Source organism: Drosophila tropicalis, unplaced genomic scaffold (assembly GCF_018151085.1).
Source record: "Drosophila tropicalis isolate 14030-0801.00 unplaced genomic scaffold, ASM1815108v1 contig_1190, whole genome shotgun sequence".
Classification (NCBI taxonomy): Eukaryota; Metazoa; Arthropoda; class Insecta; order Diptera; family Drosophilidae; genus Drosophila; species Drosophila tropicalis.
Window position 1 is genome coordinate 2,470,039 of NW_027172561.1, and position 20,659 is coordinate 2,490,697.

The 20,659-nt window shown below is 36.7% G+C and overlaps 2 protein-coding genes across 3 annotated transcripts; one reads left to right on the forward strand and one right to left on the reverse strand.

The window, feature by feature from the left end:
* Positions 1-2,728: 2,728 nt before the first annotated feature.
* Positions 2,729-5,757, reverse strand: LOC137578288 (sodium-dependent nutrient amino acid transporter 1). The gene is made up of 6 exons (XM_068292002.1): positions 5,529-5,757; positions 5,077-5,182; positions 4,593-4,938; positions 3,443-4,534; positions 3,198-3,374; positions 2,729-3,134 (listed from the first exon to the last, which is right to left on the reverse strand). Exons 2-6 carry the CDS (start codon positions 5,146-5,148, stop codon positions 2,887-2,889), a joined length of 1,935 nt encoding a protein of 644 aa, XP_068148103.1. The 5' UTR covers positions 5,149-5,182; positions 5,529-5,757; the 3' UTR covers positions 2,729-2,886.
* Positions 5,758-12,595: 6,838 nt separating this feature from the next.
* Positions 12,596-19,654, forward strand: Slc45-1 (Solute carrier family 45 member 1). 2 transcript variants are annotated; one of them, XM_068292098.1, is made up of 4 exons: positions 12,596-14,049; positions 17,416-18,898; positions 18,974-19,148; positions 19,219-19,654. In XM_068292098.1, the coding sequence occupies exons 2-4, from the start codon at positions 17,460-17,462 to the stop codon at positions 19,438-19,440; spliced, it is 1,836 nt and encodes a 611-aa protein (XP_068148199.1). In that variant the 5' UTR covers positions 12,596-14,049; positions 17,416-17,459; the 3' UTR covers positions 19,441-19,654. The 2 variants fall into 2 exon arrangements, with proteins under 2 accessions (XP_068148199.1, XP_068148201.1); XM_068292100.1 differs by lacking the exon at positions 12,596-14,049 and adding an exon at positions 16,467-16,764.
* Positions 19,655-20,659: the final 1,005 nt, after the last annotated feature.

A 20,659-nucleotide genomic window follows, 5' to 3' on the forward strand; every position in this document is an offset into this window, starting at 1 on the left:
TTCGCCACATCTTGATAAAATTATGCACAGTCATCAGTCCGAAAGACAATTAAATCAAGAATCAAGAATTTATATAATATTTTTAGGCTTTGCATATTCATGACTAACATTTCAATGCCAACTGCAGGGTATTATAAGTTTCTTAGAATTTAATGTTATTTATGATTAGAGATTTCATACAGCCACACAAAATTCTTGTTTTTTAATTTATATGTATGTGTATATGTACATACACATCTGCATTGATTATTCCCACGAAACATATAGTATAAAGTGTTCTGATCTTAATTAAACTTAAATGCCATTTAACAATAAATATGAACGTGTGTGAGTGTGTATTTTTTGATGGCACGTTGCCAGTCCCATTCCGCGTAAAATTTAAACTGCCAAACAGTAGCATCAATGCATTATGATGAAATATTTAAAACGTTTCTGTATAAGCGTATTTAAATTTTTTATAGATTGGATTATAAATTAGATAGTGAGTCTCTTATTGAAAGTATTTGGTTTAGTTTTTGCTAATTAGTAATCTTTTTTAAGCCTTTTTCAGGGTAATGGGACTGCTTTTGATTTAACAATGTTTGCGTGAAAAACAATTAAAATGAAGCAAATGAGTCGTCCGGCCGATTTCGTTATACCATGCACCAAGTGCATGAGCAATACATAGATGTTGATACGGACGGATGGAATGACGGACAGACATGGCTAGATCGGCTCGGCTGCTTATATCTGCTTATTACATACATTTTGGTGACTTTAATATGCAATTTCACCCTATGGGTGCATGGTATAAAAATTAATTCCATAACCGATCGATCATTCCGTTAATTTGGTTAATCTTCCTTTAAGATTTGCTCTATTTTACCCGGATTCCAACAACATGTTACTATTCATTGGAGTCTTGCATAGCAACACTTGTTAATTCTTAAAACTTGATTTCTCTCATTTAATTTCTGTTTTGTTTTGTTGTTTCCGGTTTTTTGTTTGTTGCTTTGTTTTGACAAATTGTTTTCGCGTGTTTGTTTGAGATTTTCGTAGAAAAGGCGTTAACCGTAACAAAAAAAAAATCTTTTGAGCAATTTTTATTTGTGCTTTAAGCAAATTCCGGCAATGCAGAAAAGTTGCCACAAAGTTATTTCATTAGACTCAGGCCAGGATGCTGATGCTTTTCAACCTGAAGCTCAGATGCCTTGCTTGCTCCTGGTCTTGGACTCGTTGGCGCTTTGCTTTAAGTAGCATTTTTATTAAACTTCAATAGTTGTTAGTTTGTTCTTCACCTTCTTCTTGTACCTCGTTTGCTCTCCTTCCTTCTTTAGTTTGCACAGACAGAGACTAGTGGGGAAAGGTGTTGATAGAATGCTCACTGATGAGAAAAAGTAATTCAGTGCTAAAAAAGACTTAGCAAAACTTTTTAAACCATCCGACTAGACAAAATTATACATATAAATCTTTGTGTTTTATTCGAAAGATGCCGAAGATGGATGACAAATATGAATGAAATTTTTGCAATATAAAAGTGAGACATTGTTTTATGTTTAATTTCAAATGACGTCAAAGATGGATGACAAAAAAAAATTAAACATGAGAGCAAGAGAGAGAAAATTTTGACTTCCTTAAAAAAAATTTGTTGTATGTTGGTTTTGGTGAAGCTTTGATAAAAGTTTTCATCACTAGCCGGGTCTTGAAGCTGAAAATGGAGATGCAGTTGGTTGGTTGGTTGGTTGGTTGGCATGTTTGGCAATTGCTTTTTGCACCTTTTGCAATGAAATCAGAGTATAAGCTATTTACAGGGCAACTTTTTTTAATTTCCTTGACTTTGCTTGGCTCTGGCTTAGCTCTATCTTCGTTGTCGCCTTATCCTTGATGTGCAACACGCGGCGTATGCTTAACGTGCTGCTTGTCATGCCACAATGACGACAAATGAAACGTCAAGTTCTCTATCTTTATCTCGCTCTCTGAGCCTGACAAGTTTTATGTGCTGCTGCGTCTTACCCGAAAACGCAATTTTGTTGTTGCTGTTGCTGGTGCTACCCACTTACAAGTGGTTACCTCTCTTTGCCACACCCACGCACACAGCATCCTAACTCATCTATCCCGAAAAGCAAATGAAAAAATAACTTTTAATTAAGACATTTGCAGGTCCAGAGAACCGACATATTAATTTTCAGCTGCCGCAAACAAAACTGGCGAATGAAGATGGGTTAGATGAACGGCAACTGCAGCAGTAACAACAATAGCAACAAAAACAACATCAACAAAAACAACAACAATCACAAACCAACAAACTGTGTGCAAAGTGTGTGAAACTTGCAAAAAACAAATTGAAAACTCAAATAAATGTCCGTCTGTCAGAGTCCAGAAGAGAAAAATAAAAGAAACGCCAACGAATGTCAAGTGAGAGAGTTGGTAGGAGAGAGAAAGTCATAGCCAGAGACAAATGTATGAGAACCAGACAGTAGCAGGAAATACGAATGACCGTTGGTCTAAAAAATGCAAGAGGAGTGGGGTCCAAAAAGGAGGGTGAGGAGTGACATGCTAATTGTTAGTTTTAAATATTGAAAATTGCTTAAAAAAAAGTTTCTTATTCCACTCAGATAGACTTTTCGTTACCTCTTCTCTCCCTTTCTCTCTTTCTGTCCTCTGATTGCTTAAAGAAGAATTGCAAAATTTCCAACTCTTGCAACGCTTGCAAATTGGAAAAGTTTAAAGACATATACACATAAATATCTTATATAATTTAAACACTTAGATATATTTTAGACATATATGAGAATACAATATAAAAACTTTATCCTAAAAAAAAAAAATACATATTTTATATATTGAATAAGGAAACTATGTTGAAAAGGCGTTTTATATGCTCTCTCCTATACGGCGGCGCCACATTTAGCCAAAGATGCGATCAGTAATTTTTTGCCAAATGCCATTGGGACGTGGAGCCAAATCCTTTCTATTGCGCCTATACATTTGATAGTCAATCAGTTTCTTAGAGTCCAATGGTCCCCAATCGGCAAGTGGTTTAGCTGATTCACGCAAACGAGTTAATAGAGAGCCCTTGGACTGTTTGTAATTGGCATAACAAGCCCAATAGATCAGTTGGCCAAGTATTACGGCCGTTATGCACCACCCAATAACTGGAGAGATAGAGATTATGATCAATAAGTGTTCGTGATGACGATTAACAAACCAAAACTTACCTCTATATACTGCTGAGAATTCCTGATCATGGTATTTGAGTGTTGGCATGGAATACAAGTTATAGACGAATATCACAATCATCACCAAGGGAGTTACAATTGACCAGCAAATGCGATAATAGTATGATGTTTTGATATTCAGCATAAATTCAGCATCCTCACACAAACGTTTAGTGCCTGCAAATGCGGAATTAAAACAGAAAGATTAGAATGTCTTTTGGTAGTTTATCTCTTAACACACTCACCATAGACCCATCCGACGGCAATAAGTTCAAAAATTGCTGATACTAAAGACACAAATGTCACGGCATGACAATCAATCAGCGTCAACAGGTATTGTCCTCCTGGTGTAGTATAGATCAAACCAACAGAATATCCAATTAACGATAATCCAACTACAATTAGCCATATTTTGGCATTCACGAATTTGTCCTTTATCACACTCATAATACAGCTAACCATGCCAACATTACTGCCAACACCGAGCATGAACAGCATGGCAAAGAAGAGCAAAGAGAAGATTTGCGGCATCCATTTGAACTTGGCGATCGCCTCGGGATACGATATAAAAGCCAAGCCTGGGCCTGGACTAATGGTCTGAACCATAGACTTAATATCTTTTGCGCCCGATTCATGGGCTAAATTTCCAAGAATTCCGAAAATGATAATTCCCGATAGCATGGAAGTGAAGGTATCCAAAGTAGTCACTATATTGGCATCCCGATAGATATTATGATTGAAACGATTGTACGACGAATACATAATGATCACACCAAAGCAGACGGCCAACGAAAAGAAAACCTGTGTTACAGCATTATACCAGACATTTGGCTCCAGTATCTTATTCCATTGAGGTGTTAAGAAATAAATTACACCATCCATGGCTCCGGGTAGGGTGAGGGCACGAATTAACAGAACGAACATAATCACATAGGGAAACAATGCCAGGACATACGATGCCTTGCCAGAACTCTTTACGCCGCGTATAATAACCAATGTAACTGTCAACCATGAGATGGCCAACATTAAGGCCAAATTTCCGTTTGGATAGCCAATGCCATTATCCAGGCTTTTTGTCTCATTCAGCACCATACGCTCGAGATAAAATTTTGTCGATGTGGTAAGTGTAATGTTCGATGGTTCCTTGGCCAGATCACTTAGGGCGTCCACGCTACTTGAGGCATTTACACAACCCTCACTCAACCATTCGGGTCGGCAATAGCTCCAGGGTAACTCGATGGCAAATGAATCGAAGAAGTATCGTAAAGTCAGTGCCATCACTGAGGCATAATACGTTGCCAAAACACCCAATGCAAATAGCTGGGCATAACCAACGCCTGCAATAGAATGGAATCGGTTTACCATATTTATCTATTATCTAATCTCTACACTTACCTCGCATTAGCGGTGAAAAATCAAAGACTCCAACAACGCCACGACTCGAGAATTGTCCCAATAGCATTTCCATGTAGTAAATGGGTTTACCCACCAAAAATAGCACCACTAAATATGGTACGAGAAATGCACCGCCACCATTTTCCAATGCGGTGAAAGGGAAACGCCAAACATTACCCAAACCGACACTCAATGCTATGCAGGACATTAAAAATTCCAAGGAGCTGCCCCAATTATCACGAGGCTTTTGATTTTGTGTCATCAGCTCAGGCAAATCCGAAGATGATGGTGGCCTAGATTTAGCACCCTCCAACAATATCTGGACACTGCTGCCATTGCCAGTAGCCTGCAATAAAGGCATGGGAAAACTATGTTTTAAAGATTCTACAAATGTTTAAATTTTTCCATAATTTAGTTGAAGTGGAAACGAAAACTTATATGGAGTACGGCTCAAATCTCAGATTAAATTTATTTGCATCCTTACCATTTTGGTTTCCGAATTTCCTGGTAGCAACTTTCCGTTCGGATTGTTATCCGCATTCAAATGATTTACCATCCTAAGACCTTTCTATTGCGAGTGAAATAAGAAACTAAAACAAAGAAGAATCGAGCACTGAATATATATGTATATGCAGATAAACACAAATTCTCAGGCCCGCTTATCTCATGTTTAGTCAGAAATTCGCGCCATCAAATTTGAAAGCCGGTTGAAAAGAAATACTAGTATGCAGTCTTTTTATTTTCTTGATAGATATGAATGTCTCACATTTCGTAGAAATTGTTTCTTTCAATGCCATCGCCAAATTATTTAGTTTCTTTTTTTTGCGGCTGATGCAATCAGCTTTCTCGGTTTCGGCATTTTGATGGCAAATTAAAAAGACTGCGTACCCCAATTCAATCCACCAAGCCAATTAATTTGTCAATATTTCCACAAACCGTTTAAAGTAATTCAAATGTCACATATAATTAAGAACAGAATAAAATTGTGTATATTAATTTTTTTTTTTTTTTTGGTTTGGTTTGTCACTTTTTCATTTAAGTTTTAGTTAAGTAATCACAACCGTTATTTTTACATTTCACTTTCAACTTGCAGAGAATGTTTTTGCTTCACTTTTTATTTGTTAAATCTTAACTTGTGCTTGCCAAAAACATCTGCCGTTAGATCAACGTTCCGATGCTCTTTTTATACATAGTTGAAGTCACTCAAAAAATGCTATGCCACCACATTGGTTCACTCCAAAACAAACAAAAAAGTTATGCTCAGAGAGCAAGCCTAGACCGGCGGCAGCGTGAGTGTCAAATGTGAGAGAGCCCAAGGGAATAAGGTAGTGAATCACTCTACAGGTCTGTTAGTCAAAGAGCGTGAGCGGAAGAGTGAGAGAGAGTAAGAACGAAATATTTCGTGATGACATACGGCCAAACTATGGAATCAGAAAAAATTTTGGCAACTAAGTATCCAGTGGCAATGTGTTATCTCATTTAGAACTCTTAGCCATTGGGAAGACACTTTCTTATCAATGACGTAGAAGATAACATCCCGTTGGTTCAATCTTCAGAACTTTGTATCTTGAGTGAGACTTTTGATATTGATTTTATTGATCAATTGATTATGCTATATGGACTCTTGGGTTCTTGGGGACGCCAATCAATTAAGCTGCTGATTGATTGAGAACTCAAATCGGTTTAAGCCAGTCGAAACTTTTTATTGTGGTTTTCTTTGAACATTGTATTGAAATTGAATATGTTGCAAAATAATTAAGAGACAGACTGTCTGACTTTTCTTTGGAAATAAACCGGGCACAACATTTTTCGGCATAAATTGAATAAAAGTGTATGCAATTTTAATTGTTTTTTTCTTCTTTTGTTTTCATTTAAAGGGGGTTGTGACATTGACACTTGTCGAGGTTTTTAGATTTATTAAGAAATTCCCATATTTACCATAATTGAAATTCAATGGAATGATAATGATTATGTGTTAGAGCTTCTTATCAATCGTTTTTTTCTTGCATTTACTACATTTTCAATGCCAAATAATTAATATGATGCACGCGTGCCGCTTGAAACAGTATTTTTTGCATACTTTTAGGCTTGTTGTTGTGAGGTAACTATTTTGTGCATTTTTTTTTGCTTTTTTTATTATTTATTTGTATGAATTAAATGTAAGATAAACTAAAATGAAACTGCTTACATTATAAAGTTCACTAGTGAATTTATGAATTTGGTTTCGGGCCTTCACTTGTAATAAGAAAGTTATGCCCACCATATTTGCTTAGCAATAAGTGCTACAATCTTTAAATATATATATATTATATATATATATATAGCAAGATTTTACGGCTGGTGTAAAAAAACCCCTTCAAAATCATTTATCTACATTTGCAAATACTTTTATTTCTGCACATTAGTACCAAGCCTACAAGTATGCAGTGAATTTTTGTCTAAGCACATTTAGAAAACAAGCATTAGAAAAACATACATTTCGGCGACTTTAATATACTTTATCACTCTATGGGTACATAGTATACTTGAATATATTGTTAAATTTTGTTTTATTACATATTTTTACTTTTATGATTAGCCTCTTCGTAGCTTAAAACGAGAAAAATGCTTGAAATTGATAACAAACGCAAATGGTGAGTTCGCATTCAAAGCATTAACTTTATCAAAGGAAATGCAAAAACGGGTCAAAGCCCTATTTCTAAATCTAATGCTTTTGCTTTGCTTGATTGCTTTGAGAAAGAATAATAAGAGAGAGAGAGAGATGACAGGGAGAGATGGAACTAATTGTCGTAGATAGCTATTTGGTTAGATTTAACTTATCATTTTAAATTTATGTAAGCACATTGCTGTTGTCAACTAAGCGTTGAGATTTATAAAGATAAATCTCAAAAAAAAAAACATTAACAAAAAACAAAACAAAAAAAACAGCAAATCTGTATCATTTTGCCATTTCTTATCGCAGGAACTAAGCCAGCAAATTGTAGAGATAACCTTCTGTATCATTTTAACAGATAAGATGATTTTCATTTGGTTTGTTCAAATCGAAATGTGGAAATATCGATTAACCGGTTCACATGCATATATCCAGCAACCTCCTCACTTCTCACTCCCTCTGTCCCCCTGGCCCATTCACCCACCTACGAATCAGCAATCGAAACGAAATCGAGAGTCAATGACTCGTCACATATTGCTGCGGTTAGTGTTTGAATTGGGTTTGGTTTTTTTTTTTTTTCCTGCTGTTTTTATTTTGCATAATTTGTACTTGCCACACACAGACACACACAAGCATGACACTGTCGGTGCCGAAACCACGAATAGAAGATCTTGTCAAAGAGCCGGTTGTAAAAATAGCAAATTCGCACTAATAGTTTATGTCAACTATCTCATGCATATAACAAGCTGAATGTAAACTTCAACAAAATGATAAAGTAAACAAAAATGTGAATAACATATGAAGGCGAGCAGGAAGGGCGGCAGTCAGGCAAGAAGCAGGCATCGAGGCAAAGGCAGTCGTCAGTCACATTCAGATAAAGATGACATCCCAAACCAAGTGACAAAAAGATGTGTGTCATTCTAAGCCAATTCAGTTGATGCATACAAATCAGAGACGTAGACCAAGAACACAGATAGTGAGAAAGAGTGAGTGGCAGAGAGAGGAAAGAAGGGGAAGGGGAAGTGAGAGACAGAGAAATACAGACTTTTGCATGTTAATGAGCCGCCACATTCGGCGATATCTTTATCATATCATCCATCTGGTCTCTGTCTGTCTGTCTCTATGGCAAAGTTGTTGACATCTCAACTCAACCGACAAAGAATGTTACTGCAGTGATAGTGTTTATCAATAATTTAAATTGAAATTAATTGAAAACAAATTAAGAACACATAATCCACAATCTTGACAGGTAAAGCCACATATGTAAATACAGTTACATAGTTCATTTAACTTTAAAAAAAAATGAAGCAAGTAAGTCGACTCGTCGACTTGGGTATACCATACACCAGGCGAAACAAATATTTCAAATTTCGAAAACCAAATGTATGTCTATTAAATTGTTTTTACATGTTTCATAGTATGTGCTATCTCGCTCACTCTACGAACATACGAGCACTCTAGCGCCGCCACTAGCCAACGGCCAATTCTGGCCTTGTGGACTGCTTTGTAAAATACGTTCATACGCATATTTTGCATGTTTCTAGTCCGATTTCAATAAAATTCGGTAGTTTTGTAGAAATAGATAAGAATAATTAGTCTGCCGAATTTGAATGCGATAGTCAAAAATCTACAGGAGAAAATCGGTTTTTTCTTAAATATGGAGGCGGAAGTGGGCGTGGCAAAATATGAAAATAGATGTACCCTGCGCGCATACTAAGCCAGTGTACATACTAAATTTGGTGACTTTAGCTTTGTTAGTTTTTGAGAAAATCAGTTTTGTTTAATTTGCGGGGGCGGAAGTGGGCGTGGCAAAATTTTTAAATAGCCAATATCTGCGCGTCTATCAAGCTAATCTGCATACCAAATTTGATGTCTCTAGCTGTTATACTTTTTAAGAAAAACAGTTTTATGTGATTCCTGGGGGCGTAAGGGGGCGTGGCAAAAAGTTTGAACAATCAGTTTTTGCGCGCTAACTAAACGGGTATACAAAATAAATTTGATGTCTCTAGCTGTTATACTTTTTAAGAAAAATAGTTTTATGTGATTCCTGGGGGCGTAAGGGGGCGTGGCCGAAATTCCAATTAACTCTGTACGCGTGCATAATACACGAGTATACATACCAAATTTGGTGGCTCTAGCTCTTATAGTCTCCGAGATCTGCGTGTTCATACGGACGGACGGACGGACGGACGGACGGACGGACGGACGGACGGACGGACGGACGGACGGACGGACGGACGGACAGACGGACATGGCTAGATCGACTCGGCTGTTCATCCTGATCAAGAATATATATACTTTATAGGGTCGGAGAAGCTTCCTTCTGCCTGTTACATACATTTTGGCGACTTTAATATACCATTTCACCCTATGGGTGTATGGTATAAAAAATACTAAAAAAAACGAGTTAAGATTCGAGTTGAGTGGCATTGCGTTTATAACCAAATATGTTTCGTTTAGCTTCATCTGGCCAACAGATAAGCAAAAAAAAAAAAAAAAAAAAAAGAGGGGAAAAAACGTTGTTAACTAGAAATAATCCAGTTGTTAATGGCCACTAAATGATTGTTTAAATATTATGAAAATTGATATCATTGTCATGTTCAAACAAGACTTAAGCTCATCGCGATTTGTTAGAACTTGATGTGGGCATCTGCCATTTATTTTCAATATTTCACAACACTATTGAACAAAGTTTTAAGAACTTATATCAAAAATGAAGCAAGTAAGTCGACTCGTCGACTTGGGTATACCATACACCTGGTGAAACAAATATTTCAAATTTCGAAGACCAAATGTATGTCTATTAAATTGTTTTTACATGTCTTATACTATGTGCCATCTCGCTCACTCTACAAACACACGAGCACTCTAGCGCCGCTACTAGCCAACGTCCAATTCTGGCGTAGTAAAATACGTTCATACGCATATTTTACATGTTTCTAGTCCGATTTCAATAAAATTTGATATTTTGGTAGAAATAGATAAGATTAATTATTGTGCCGAATTTGAATGCGATAGTCAAAAAACTACAGGAGGAAATCGGTTTTTTCTTAATTATAGAGGCGGAAGTGGGCGTGGCAAAATGTGAAAATATATATTCTCTGCGCGCATACTAAGCCAGTATACATACTAAATTTGGTGACATTAGCTTTGTTAGTTTTTGATAAAAGTAGTTTTGTTTAATTTACGGGGGCGGAAGTGGGCGTGGCAAAATGTTTAAATAGCCAATATCTGCGCGTCTATTAAGCTAGTCTACATACTAAATTTGATGTCGGTAGCTATCATAGTTTTTAAAGAAATCACTTTTATGTAAATTCCGGGGGCGGAAGGGGGCGTGGCAAAAAGTTTAAACAATTAGTTTCTGCGCGCTAACTAACCGAGCATATAAACCAAATTTGATGTCTCTAGCTATTATACTTTTTAAGAAAAACTGTTTTGTGTGATTCCTGGGGGCGTAAGGGGGCGTGGCAAAAAGTTTGAACAGTTAATTTCTGCGCACTAACTAATCGGGTATACAAACTAAATTTGATGTCTCTAGCTGTCATACTTTTTAAGAAAAACAGTTTTATGTGATTCCTGGGGGCGTAAGGGGGCGTGGCCGAAATTCCAATTAATGCTGAACATGTGCATACTACACGAGTATACATACCAAATTTGGTGGCTCTAGCTCTTATAGTCTCCGAGATCTGCGTGTTCATACAGACGGACGGACGGACGGACGGACGGACGGACGGACGGACGGACGGACGGACGGACAGACGGACATGGCTAGATCGACTCGGCTATTCATCCTGATCAAGAATATATATACTTTATAGGGTCGGAGAAGCTTCCTTCTGCCTGTTACATACATTTTGGCGACTTTAATATACCATTTCACCCTATGGGTGTATGGTATAATGAAAAGATTTAGTACTTTATACATTATTGGTTCTTTGCTCAATTCGATTTTCCATAATCTTTCGAACCAATCCTGCGTTTGATCAATCTAGCTGGTTATATACTTAGTCAACATCTACTACCAATTGCCTTTATTATATGTATATATTTCTTCACATAATGGTCCTGAGTGATCCTGATTCACTCGACAATCAATCAAGATAAGTCTAAAATAATAAAAATTTCTAATATTTGGTTGTTAAGCTCGTTAAAATTTTCCAATAGTAAAGTCGTAAAAGTGAAATAAATGTTGATCCCTTTGTCTCTACTTATTATACATTTATGGAATATGAAAACCAAATAAAGAAACTGCTTTTATGTGGCCTAGTGTATCGATTTCCATTTCTTTGATACTCCCTTAGAATAGCCACCTTGGGACAAATTATATGGTTTTGCTTAGTTCATTGCGATAATTGATAAATTTATGTGTTTTTTCTTTTTAGTTCATTACCAGATCCATGTGATAGATAAATAATGATGATTATTAAAACTTCATTAAATGAATATTTATAGACATTTCACGGACTCAAATTTCAAGATACGACCAGAATGAAAGATGATAAGAAAGTAACAAAAACAAAAAAAAAAGAAAAAAAGTAAACAAAACGCAGGCAGACAAACACTTGAGTTGAAGTGGAATTTCCCACCATCAGGAGTTCAAATTAAGAAAATGGAATTTTCCAGCACAACTCAATCAAACGTGCGTCACTGTGCCTGGTCCCCGAAAACCAGCATTCAAAAACACGGAGGGAAAAAAATCAATTATGCGGGACGTTTATTTCCATTGAGGGGTTTGAAACCTGTCGACTAGAGTTAGTTGCCTGCGAAACTAGTTTTATGTTTGTGTTTTTTTTCCTTTTTTATTTTGAATTAGATTTTTTTTTTTTTTGGCTCTAGAAGAGCCGCCGATCAAGTATGAATGGGGCATAAATTGGGTTGCATAAGAGGACTGGATGTTAGTGTAACTGGAATGCAATTGGCAATGCTAACTTCAATATATATCTAGAAACATGTATATAAGTATGTATGTAGTATTACTAAATGGATGCGAGTACATGAATTTAGATAAACAAAGGCAAACGGCAAACAGCTGCTCGCTCACCCCATAAGCAGACAAAGAAAGGAGAGCCAGGCAGATAAGGCGGCGTCAACGTCAACGACGACGACGACGACGACGACGACGACGACGACGACGACGGCTACGATCGTGTCAATTCAAAGGGAAAAATATTCCACATTGAGAGGACAGTGTAGAAGAGTAAGGAGAAGAAGAAGAAAACACAGAGAGGTAGCGATAGGGGATAACTAGATATCGTGGCCAAGAGAAGACAGGAAAATACAGAAAGATAGTCCACGAGAGAGAAAGAGAGACAGAGAGGGAAAGCAAACATATGCGTGCCGCTGCTGCTGGGGTATATAAATTGGTGCGTCTAGTGGCAAGCACTTCAGTCGCATAGCAGACCACATCAGACAAAGAGATCGCCACCAGGTTCACGCCTCCTCCCACAACGAGAGTAGCAAGCAGCAAAAGCAAAAAACACAAACCACAACATCAACAAAAGATTTCCCAGCAGCAGCAGCAGCAGCAGCAAAACCAGCTGACATAAGCCGAAAATATCTTCAGTGTCGATTGAAGACGACAAACAAAAAATATATGTGCAAAATATAGAAAACGAAAAAAATACAACAACAAAATTTATAATATTCAATATATACTTAACATACAAAAAAAATCAAATAATATTTTGTATATACATATGTATAGATTTATTTAATTTTTTTTTTTTTTGTTTGTCGTGACTGTTTTTTTTGGTGAAATTTTCTTGATCATCGTCGGACCAGAATTCACACTGCGTAGTTTCCTTTTGACGCCTGCCTTTACGCAAATTGTCAAACGAGTAAAGCATTTTCCTTCATGTCTTGCCAAAAATTTCCCAGCATCAGCGTTCAGGCCAATCGAGTAAACAGCTGCTGCCGCCTTCATCTAGCGGCCATGTCAGCACTTTAACAACGACAACAACAACTAGAAGAGCGACAAAAATATTAATCAAAATCTATTTCGAAAAAAAACTGCAACAACAACAAGCCCAAACACACAATTATTGAAAAACCGAACGTAAATATTCGAAAAGATAGAAGAAGAAGAAGGAAAAAAAACTTAATCAACACTTCTTGGCAAGCAATCAAGAAATAGGAAAATCCATTTCCATTTCCCGAGACAAGCAGCAACGAGAGACCAAAATAAGTTGCGAGTTTCGATAAAACGTTAATAAAACCGAGACGGAGACGAGTTTTTTATATATTGCTTAGTTATACCAACAATTGCATGGGTAAAGTTATGAGAGTGAATTCGTTGCCGCCGCCCGTCCACAAGTGCCACGCCCACGCCACTAGCGCCAAACAACAGCAGGAAGAAAAACAATTGAAATTGAAAAGAATCCAAATCTATTTTATGTTCAACAATTTGTGTAAAAGAAAAACTTTAACAGAGTATAATTCATTGACACTAAAACTAAAATCGGAAAGTGAGTAAAAACAAAAACTCAACCTGATACGGAAATCGCGTAACTCCCCGTTTTCCCCTCAAAGACAATCAGTTAAAAGAGCTCCATTCGGCTCCATTTCTTACGTCAATCCGCGCATCGCGTCTAGTGTCTAGTGAGTAGGAACGCCACGAATTTACATAAGTCTATTAAATTGTAACCAACCAAACCAAAAAATTATAAACCTATTGTAACCCATCAAACTTAATCAAACGACAAGTAAAAGAAGTTTAACCATAAAATATATATACACACATATATATTTAAGCTGGTAAATCGTGACCACAAGAGAGCTTTAACCAAAGATCGAAGTAACTGCAAGGTAATTGAAGCAAAGAAATGTTTTTTTTTTTTTTATTTACTCAGACACTCTCCTTTCTAAGGACACTTGAAAACATTGACTGTATTAAGTGAAACAAGGCGAACTGTTTGTACATACATATGGACTCTCTCTATTCAGAAAAGTAATGGGAATTGTGTTTGTTTTCTTTTTGGCAACAAAAATTAAACTCTATATGGAGTTTGTATACACTAGTCTCCCTCTCTATCTCTCTCCCTCTCTCGCTCTGTACATTTTAAATTTGTTTAGTTTTTTACTTTTTGTTGTTGCCAGTTTATTCCTCCCATAAGTACACAAGTCAACAAAGTCTTCGTTTAACAAAAACAAAAGGAAAAGAAATGGAAACAAACAGCTGATAAATTATAAGAAATCCATCTGTGATTGATATTTCCTATTTTATTTACTCTCTTTTAATTAGAAGTGAGACATTGCGCGACTCTCTTACTAAATTCCCTCCCTTTTGGCCAAAATAGTTCTAAATGGATTTGCTTTGATCTAAAAGGTTTTACCAACCTAACTAGTTGGTTAAGTAAAAAATTGGAAAATATTTTACTTATTTCTTATATATAATTATTAGAAAATGCAATTTATTTCTCAATTAATTTGCTTTCTAGTTATGCAAGAGTTAGGGATTAGAAAATTAGGGTATAGCAAATATTGTTATAAAAATAATCGTTAAACAATTATATTTACATATATGTATGTTACATCCGATATAGTTAAACAATATCATAGCCAAATTCACACACCCACACACAATAAAACGATGCCCACTTATTTATGCATATTCAATTATCATTTAAATAATCATGTTAATTACGATGAAAACAACTGCATACAACTGGCTGTAATCAAGGTATAAAACATGTGTGAACTATTGACTAGAGCTATGTTATAACGGTTAATATATGCTAATTGAAATTAGTATCTTTAATTAAACCAAAGCATTAACTATTTCCGCATAAAATACGTCAAACAAAAACAAAAGGCCGAAAACATGACAAAAGCGTAAATGAAAAATAAAACCAAAAAAAACAAAAAACACAACAAAATCGGAAAAAAACAAATGTCAAGCTCAAGAGCAACTTAATACTTTGAACCCTTTTTAAAAATAACCTTGACCCAATTCATACAATGAGAGTGACCCACAGACTGATAACTGATTGCTTCCATCCCCCCTAGGGGTCAACTGTATGATTCATTCTTCATTGAGCTAAAGGTCAAATCAAAAATTGTTATCGATTTGATTTCTTGGTTACAAATAATTGATATTAAGTTGGCCTCAGTCAGCATACTTAACTATCAGAATATATTTTATACATATGTATGTATACATACTATATGTTTATTTATAAATTTTCCACAAATCTAATATAAACGAGGCCTTCTTGAAGTTTCTTTGCTTCTAAGTTTATTTTATTTGTGGTGAAGCCTATTTTCTCGAAAATTGTTTTAGTCTTGAGCTGAAAAATTGGATTGTTGAAGGATTTGATTATAGAAAAGTATGAATTTTTAGTTTAGGTGGATAGGGAATTGAATTATTTTCCATTTTGACATTTAATTACTAACTATACAGCCGCACCTCGTTAATATACATACATATAAAAAGCATGTACGTTATACGTGTGTATGTATGTGTGTCTAGCTCTGACGAAAAATTAATCGCCAAACCAACAGAAATGGTTGACCTAGTCCGAGCGAAATGTTAATTTCATGCATATTCAAAAAGTTAAACCTAACCAGCGGCTATACTTAACGGATACTTAAAGTGAACTAAGCCCAAAGCTTGGCTTTTAATTCCCAATTCCTGTGATCATTAGGTGGCAAGTGTCTCACCATCACCTTTGCCTTTTTTTTCCCTCTGCCCTCCGTAATACGAGAGCACATGACCGACCCGCTGGCGTTTCGGCTTTGTCAATTGTTCACAAAATGAGCCACAATGCTGGTTGAATGGGAAAAAGGAGCACCAGGAGGAGGAGTAGGAGGAGTAGGAGGAGGAGGAGGAAGAGGAGGTGCTACTACAGCGGGTAGGTAGGTGGAAGGAGCAGTAAGTGGAGGCGGGCAAAGGCGGAAGACCAGTGGAATGGTGAATGACTTTAGTGTGTGTTGATGCCGGCACACAAATTAGTTGTTTTGTATTTTAAATTTTTAAGTATTGTTGTTGTTGCTATTGTTAGTGTTGCGAATAGCTGATAAGTTTTATGCGACATGATTTGGTCTCAATGGCTCAAAGACCCAGACAGAGATGAACCTACTGTGGGGGGTAGTGGTGAGGGGAAGGGTGGAGGGAAAAGACAGAGAAAGAGATAGACAGAGATAGAGACAATTCGGCGTGTCTTTGTCAGTTGCGATTTGGACACGCGACGTTTTGGTTGTATCGAATAATTTCGTGCCAGTTTTTCTTTCTTCTTTATGAAAATAAAAACCTTTGTCGCTTAACGTGTAATTGAAAGTGAATTGAAAGGGAAAGAAATAGAAGATTACCTACAATTTGTTTATTTCCAAATAAAACGAAAATGTGGCTAATTGTAAAATTCAAGCAAAAGTGCAATTGAAAGTGTGAAACAGGAAACAAGTCATTAGCTACATACAAATAACATCAATTGTGATATTAGATTAGAAGTAAAAACATAACTATAGTGTGTGAGAGAGAGAGAGAGCGAGAGAGACACACAGACTGAGTGATCAGAAAGAAAAGTAAGTGAAATCAATGAGCTTTTGATTTCAAAGTAATATTAAGCGCCTTTGTTTCTTCTTGGAATCAAAAGAATAAACGAATTGGAGCTTGGTTTGCATTTATTTATGTTTTGTTGTCGTGACTGATTATAAGTAGCACCCCCTTCCCCCATATATTACGAAGCTCTCAAATTGCATTCAATATTTGTAAACAATAACAAAACGAAATGAGAATCAAAATGGGGAGATAAGTTTCTTTTTTGTTTTCTGCCTATTAACCCGTATATACACACGTACATATCATCTATATACATTATGAACTTTGAAGCAAGTGACATAAATTGAATTGGAATTCACATTTCGACATTCAATTAATAGCCATCCTATAAAGAGTGATAGAGAGAGAGAGAACGAGAGAGAGCAGCTGAAGAAGAGACGTGCCTATAGCGCATACATACATATGTTTCCACTTAATTCAGTTCAATGTCTTTTTTAGCTGAAACGTTTCGTTTGTTGTTGCGCCTCAGATCGACCAATTGACCGACAGACCGACACACTGACAGACCGTGAACAACATATTTTGCAGCGAATTAATGAAGATTATGCATATTAAAGAACTTAATTCACTTTACCCCACTTCCCCCCCTTCTTCACCATTCCAATAATCCACAGCTTCCAACTGACACACCCAGAGCAATACCAACAACAATAACAAAATGGTTGGCGTTACGGCCGACTCATCACAAGCGGCCCAATTGTCCTCGGCCAAGAATCCCATGATCAAGTATATGCTGAAAACACGTGAGAATCATGCCCGCGAGCAGGATAATGACTATTCGCATGTGTTTCGTCGCAAAACCGGCTTTGAGATGTTTCGCCTATCGGCCATTGCCATGGCCATAGAGTTTGCCTATGCGGCTGAGACGAGTTTCGTGTCACCCATTTTATTGCAAATTGGCATCGATCACAAGCACATGACCATGGCCTGGGGTCTGTCGCCCTTGATTGGTTTCTTTGTGTCACCGTTGCTGGGAAGCATAAGTGATCGCTGTAAATTACGCTGGGGTCGACGTCGTCCCATCATTTCCATCTTATCGTTGGGCATCTTTCTTGGTCTAATACTTGTGCCCTACGGCAAGGAATTGGGCGCGCTGCTGGGCGATGAGGGCTATAATTATACCATGGAAGCTGCAACAGGATTTGGTAGGAATTTTACCAATTTCGCAACAGATGAAAGTGGTGCAGCGGTGGCCGCTCTAATGGCAGCGACAACAATTGAAGAGACAACATCTGGGCCAACGGTTGCCAATTATAAATTTGCTGTGATTTTAACCATTTTGGGTATGGTTTTGTTGGATTTCGATGCAGATACCTGCCAGACACCGGCACGCACTTATCTTCTGGACATGTGTGTGCCCGAGGAGCAACCGAAAGCGATGACCATGTTTGCTCTATTCGCCGGTTTTGGTGGCACCATTGGCTATGCCATTGGGGGCGTCGACTGGGAGAATACACACATTGGCAGCTTTCTGGGTGGCAATATACCCACTGTATTTGGACTTGTGACCATTATCTTTGTGATATGCTATTTAATAACCATAACAACATTTCGTGAGATTCCCCTTAAACTAATCGAACGGGATGAACTGATGCGACCATTGTCGGAGGCGGCGATTAAAAAGGAATTTAAAAAGAACAACAACGCCATCTACTATATACAGGAGACTACCTCACTGGAACTTCAAATGGCTGCCGATGATGCAAAGCGAGCAGAGGCTCTAAGCTATCAGAATGGGAATACAAATAGCAACTATAAGACTGGAAAACTTGAAAACGGCGGCCAAGATGCCGCAGAGGCAGAAGCCCCCGTTTCGTTGAGTGCCTATCTGAAGAGTATTTTCATAATGCCCTATTCAATGCGTATGCTGGCCCTGACTAATCTATTTTGCTGGATGGGGCATGTTACTTATTGTCTCTATTTCACCGACTTTGTTGGTGAGGCTGTCTTCCATGGTGATCCAACAGCACCACCAAATTCGGAAGCAGCTGAACTTTATGAAGCTGGAGTTAGATTCGGTTGCTGGGGCATGGCCATTTATGCCTTCTCCTGTTCCATTTACTCACTTTCGGTGACCAAATTGATGAAATGGTTTGGGTGAGTTGGAAAAACCACAAAAATTAAATTTAATATAATCTTAGTTGAAACATTTATTTAAATCTTCAATTGTAGCACCAAGGCGGTGTATATAAGTGGAATGATCTATTATGGTATTGGCATGCTAGTCCTTGGTCTCTGGCCAACCAAATGGGGCGTTTTAGTGTTTAGCACTTCGGCTGGTATTCTATATGGCACAATATTCACTGTACCCTTCATTCTGGTGGCCAACTATCATGCCAAAAACTGTGTAAGTACATATATTCATCAAGCTGATTCAAGCTCGTTTAATTTCTCATCAATTGTGTGTGTGTTTTCAGTTCCGTGTTCATAATGGCGAATCGGTACCGTTGAAGCAGGCTCGAGGTCTGGGCACCGATGTGGCCATCATTAGCAGTGTTGTATTTATAGCTCAATTGATTGTCTCGTTGAGTGTTGGACCGCTTGTCTCATGGATGGAGACAACATGCGCCGTTTTGTATGCCTCAACATTTTTATCCTTTATGGCGGCCATAGCAGCCATGTTTGTGTTATATGTCTAGAGTCTTGACTTCAGACTGCAGTCTCTTGACCTAAAGTCCTTCGACTCTACACTCTTTAACCCAACAATGAAATGCTAACAGTTTGCCTTTCAAAATGTATTTTATTATTAATGACTTTCTATTTTTTTTTTATTTTTTTTTTTGTTTTTATATTATAATTTAGTAAAAAGTAATAAAATGTTGCCTACTTTGGGGCAGAGTATAAATATTTGAAGAAACTAATTTCAACATTTCCATCGCATACTTTTAAGGGCCAAATCTTACAAGATTTATTTTTATTTGCACTTTAAAGCAATTTTTTGGGGATTGTTAATTAATTAATAAACAATATTCACTTTTTTCCAAGATTTATTTACATTATTAATTGAACTTTTGTATTAGATTAACGTTGTATTGAAAATATATATGTTTGGATTATGTTTGAGTTTAAGACCAGCCGCCATTTAAAACTCAGTATGACTCAGGAATTTGATTAACATTTAATCATTAAACTTAACAATTCATTGGTAAGCGAGGAAAAAGAGATAAATCAAATAAAGAACTTGGAAAATATTGGCACAGATACTTCAAATTTAAGTTTAGTGCTTGTTTCTCATGTTTTTAATATATATTTAAATTCCTTAAAAAGATCGTCAACGGAGTCGAACAAAAAGAACCCAGAATATTACTGTCTTTCATTATAATTCACTCATTACACAGAAATATTAAAATTTAATATTTCCTGGCCATAAATAGAGTTGTTTGTATTTATGCACTGGATACGCTTTGTAGGTTTATTTCTTATAAATATTTAGTACTTTTACATATTCCTTATTGCTGCTCTTTTCAAATTCGTCTTTTGCATTTCATAGATAGTTTAAATACTAATGACTATAATTATGTATGTAACTGCATTCCTCGGTAGATGAGTTGTCGAGTGCCAAGTCAATTAGGCGACTTCGTCTCATTGTAGGCCGAACGCCTTAGTTGCCAGTGCTTGTATAATATAGTTAATAATAATATAACTATATGTATGTAACTTCAGTTGAAATGTCGAAATCTCCTTAGACTAAAGGTTCACATTTTTGATGTATGCAAAAGATTATGAAAGATCGGATGACTATAACAAACAGGAACGGTCGGTCGATAACTGTGACTTTTATCAGTACTTTTCACACGATAAAAATGTGAAATATTTCAGTTTGGTGAAGGTGTTAGTAACTTGCCAAATTTGCTAAAA